The sequence below is a fragment of the Seriola lalandi genome, unplaced genomic scaffold (assembly GCF_002814215.2).
Source record: "Seriola lalandi dorsalis isolate HSWRI2012SDOR001 ecotype SW California unplaced genomic scaffold, Sedor1 jcf7180002054767, whole genome shotgun sequence".
Lineage (NCBI taxonomy): Eukaryota > Metazoa > Chordata > Actinopteri > Carangiformes > Carangidae > Seriola > Seriola lalandi.
This window is the reverse complement of record NW_019525320.1, coordinates 1,578,257-1,582,479: the sequence shown is the minus strand read 5'-3', so window position 1 is coordinate 1,582,479 and position 4,223 is coordinate 1,578,257. Positions and strand designations below refer to the sequence as shown.

The 4,223-nt window shown below is 43.4% G+C and overlaps 1 protein-coding gene across 2 annotated transcripts in view; it reads left to right on the top strand.

Moving 5' to 3' along the window:
* Window positions 1–4,223, top strand: part of cacna2d3a (calcium channel, voltage-dependent, alpha 2/delta subunit 3a) — a 117,150-nt gene that overhangs the window by 76,388 nt on the left and 36,539 nt on the right. For both annotated transcript variants that reach the window (XM_023425158.2, XM_087178989.1), the window contains 3 exons: window positions 2,523–2,594; window positions 2,956–3,036; window positions 3,715–3,789. In XM_023425158.2, the coding sequence (XP_023280926.1) occupies window positions 2,523–2,594; window positions 2,956–3,036; window positions 3,715–3,789 (228 nt within the window). The remainder of the gene's footprint in view (window positions 1–2,522; window positions 2,595–2,955; window positions 3,037–3,714; window positions 3,790–4,223) is intronic.

Here is a 4,223-nt window from a genome sequence, read left to right as displayed (position 1 = left end):
ACCACCAGCCCTCACCCCCACCCCAACAACCACCACCACCACCGCTCCCTCCTCTTCCTCCTATCCTTCGTCTCACCGGCTTCATCCATCATTCTCTGGCTCATTTGGCTTTGTTTCCCACTCTGTCGGATGAACTGACACTGGAGCTCAGGGATGATGGGAGGAGGGAGGTAGGGGTGTTTTCAGACTGTTCGAGAAAGAATGTGAGAAATTTGAAGAAAAAATGGTACAGGATCCAGTAGAAGTTTGGAAGAAAATATAAAGGATGTGAACAAACTGAAGTAGTAAGCTGTAAGTAAATGTCTTGACGGATGAATGTAAACCCCACCATTTCAAACCAGAAATCGTTATATTGATTGTGGTAATTGAGAGCTTCCATAGATAATCCCAAAGTAAAAACGTGTGCTGGGTCCGTGCCAGCTCGGCTTCCCATGGGGTATGTTTTAGTTTTCCCAAATGAGCCTATACGGGGGCTGTGGCTCCATCACTTACACACACCAACATCATTAAGCTCGGTCTCCAAGGAAACAAGAGTCACCTCGTCCAACCAGCGCGCAATTTGTCACAGCAACTTAGATTAAGAGGTGACCTGTGAGACACCAAACACAGGGCAGGGGTGTGTATCTGAACCCTCTGAGGGGTGTAAGTGTGTGGGTATTTGTGTCATTGGGGAGCTAGTGTGTTAGATCCCAGTGGAGTTGTTTTTTCATCCTCTGACCCACAGCGGGGGGAAAGGACTTACACACCTCATTTACTCTGACTGATACAGATAAACCCACAGAGGCAGTGATGATGCAGATTTGGCCCAAATGTGTGCTGTGAGTTCTGACCTTACATCAGAGGTCACAGGTTATGTATGGTAAGTCAAACTCTAGAGAAAGAGCCCTCCCATAGGGACTTGGGGCACGGTCATGTTGGAGGACACTCATGTATATGGTTCAAGGAAGTGCCTCTTTACTCTCCTGGGTTGGGATAATGAAGCACAAGTTTAAAGGGCTTTCATCCCCTGGGTAGGGCAAGTGAAGATCATCCGTAGTGCGATGTTGGCTTTGAGTACAACAGATGCAGTCGCTGGCTGCCTTTCTCCATGCAGCTCTTGTTATCTTCTTAATTACAGTCATGTCATGTCATTTTCCAGAGCAGCTGGGCAAGCTTGATTTTCACCAAGCGCACATATAGCGGAAATAAAACATCTTAGGTTCAAGTACAAAGAGTGCACATTTGATGGGGATTGCTCAGCGACAGTTCGTGGGGGATACGCAATAAATGTCAGTCCATATGTTTACAGAAAGGTGATATATGATCCAATACACCTGGGCTTGGAAATAGATTTTGTATTTTTAGAGCGAGGCTCTGCTCGTTTCGCCTGTCCTTTGATCGATCCCATTCTCCAGCAGCAAGGCTGTCCATTGTTACAGCAGCTGTACTTAGGTGTGCTTTGTTCTCTCTTTGATGTCTAATACTGCGTTGTGGATTGCTATTACCAGCTGTCTGAGCTCTGGTCACCAATTTCCCCCTTTTCCCAGTGTCTGAGGGAGACAGAATGGATGCTAGCAGTCTCCTGTCATTACCTGTTATTACTGGTGGTGGTGGTGGGGGTCGAGGGGGTGCTGGAGGAAGTAGACTGTTCAGGAGGCGTGTAATGTTCATTTAAGATGATTGGTTAAATGGGTGGTTCCCTTAGAAAAAGCGCTACGCTGGAATTTGATAACACAATCTGAAAGTAATGCTCTGTTGATTGCTGCAGCGGAAACAAATCATATGTGATGTGAGTTGTGCTTTTTTTGCCACCACTATCTAACTTCAGCCATTGTGGATTTTGTTCAGGGATTCATATCGCAATTAAAGCACCAATTACTTGTGCTGACTTGAGCACAAACTGCACGAGTGACTGACATTTAGCCAGTTTTGACATTTAGGAGTGGACAAGGTCAGACCACTTTTTGCCGAGTACGAAGCCTTCCTCCGGTCTCCTCATAACAGTGTCAAGCTTTCATCTCTAATGGATATCATCGGCAGATACAGACAGCCGCCGGAAAGATAAATATCATAATTATTCCAGCAGTCTTTAGGGAGGGAAGATACCCAGATCCAAACTAGAAGCATTGCCTTTGGATAAGCTTATTCTGCACGAGATCAAAGGCAGGCTGTGATTGAATACATTTTAAGGCAAATAATAGACATGAATAAAACATGTCATGGAAGTTTTGCAGGTCCCTCAAGAAGATAATATGACTAGGTCTGCTGCAGAACTCCTATCAGGTTCGCTACTAAAGCAACGGGTGTTATGCAGCTTGAAATAATCACTCACTGGGTGTTACGAAGCAAGATCTTTCATTTAATATGCATGATGCCACGCAATGTGCTGTGCAGTTACATTTCTTTTGCAACTGTAACAACAATGTTTCATCATTAGCTTCCCTCTTTTCCCTCCCTCTCTCTCTCTCTCGCTGTCTCTCTCTCTCTCTCTCCTTCTTACTCTATTGCTCTCTTTCACTGTTCATATCTCATGACTCATTCAGTTGGACGACGGTCAAGGTCCAGTTCTGATGACCACAGTGGCAATGCCAGTGTTCAGTACCAAGAATGAGACTGTAAGTTCACATAGCACGTACATTTCCACAGCCGTTGTTTTTCCCCTACTATTTTTCTCCCACAAACTTGCAGTTTAATTGAAAAACTATGCAATTACTTCTTGTATAACTCAAGAGAAATTAGGTTTTGAGAGATTAGACACAAATTGTGAAATAATGGTTAATTATGTTTGTATTTGAAGGACACTAATTTCAGTTTGATTGGAATCTGTAAATGAGGATACAGTAGAGCATCACTAATTGAATATATATTGTAAACTGAAATTTCTTATATCATAAACAGTGGATCTGTAAGAGACGGTGTTATGTAAGTGACCTTTCAAACACAACTTAAGAATTGTTGTAATGTGTGTGCTTCCAGAGAAACCGCGGGATCCTTCTAGGGGTGGTTGGGACAGATGTTCCCGTCTCTGAGCTGCTCAAGACCATCCCCAAATACAAGGTACCACACCCAACGTCACTCCATTATTCCTATGAGTAATTATAGATGTGAGGGGTTTTATATTCAGAACCAAACTTGGATGTCTTTTTCAACCACATGATTGGGCTTTATGAATGCGCTATTCACCTGGATGCTAAGTCAGTAAAAAACTAAAGCAAGTGAAAGGATTTAAAAACATTTTTTTATATTTTATTACTCATGTCTGTGCGTATGTCAGTCCTGCTCCACGGTGCGGTAATTGAATGCCAAAACCAGTAGGAGATAAATCTGAGGTTTTGTTGAAGTTGTGACACTGATTATTCACAGCTTATTACTCATGTCCAGTTATGACAAGAAAATTATACACATTATGTATACTAATGCATTCTGGAAGTGTCCCCCACCACACCCCCTGTGTTAATTTCTTTTTCTTGTAGATGTGAACCTTGGTTGGGTGTAAGGTTTTAAGCTTTGAAAGTGTGTTATTTGTCCAGACATGCACGACTGAGGCCGGCCTTCTGTATTGTGCAGTTTTGTAAGTTTCACCACAAAGACAAAGATTCTGTCTGTGAAAATTACAAAGGGCCTGATTAGCGGGGATTTACAATGAGCTACGAATTCTTCATGCATCCATTTCGTGCGTGTGTGTGTGTGTGTGTGTGTGTGTGTGTGTGTGTGTTTTTGTGTGTATCCTTCTAGCTGGGCATTCACGGCTACGCCTTTGCAATCACCAACAACGGCTACATCCTCACGCACCCAGATCTACGGCCACTTGTGAGTATTACCTCCAGCGCCATTCAAGTGCTCTGTTACGAGTTAACTGAGTATGAACCTTATTATCATAACAATCCTTTTTATGGCGTAGAGATTGAAGTTCAAATGTATTAATTTATTTTGTACAGACCACCGAGGAATACTAACTCTTGAGTTCATGTCAAGTCAATTACTGATTTCGTTGTCACATTGTGATGCCGATTGACATCGAAAATTTGTGTGTAGTTGTGTGGGTGCTCTATGTCTATGTGCCGTGGCCGCGTGTGTGTGTTGGCTATGTGGTGGTATGCAGATGAGGGGATTGTGTTCCAGGCCTCCGCTGGTGCTGTGAATAGACAGAGATACAGCTTCTGAATGGCTGTGATTAACTCCATTGTACTCACTCACTCCTCTCACAAGAGGATGAGGGGAGAAAGTGCAGAGAGGGAGGGATG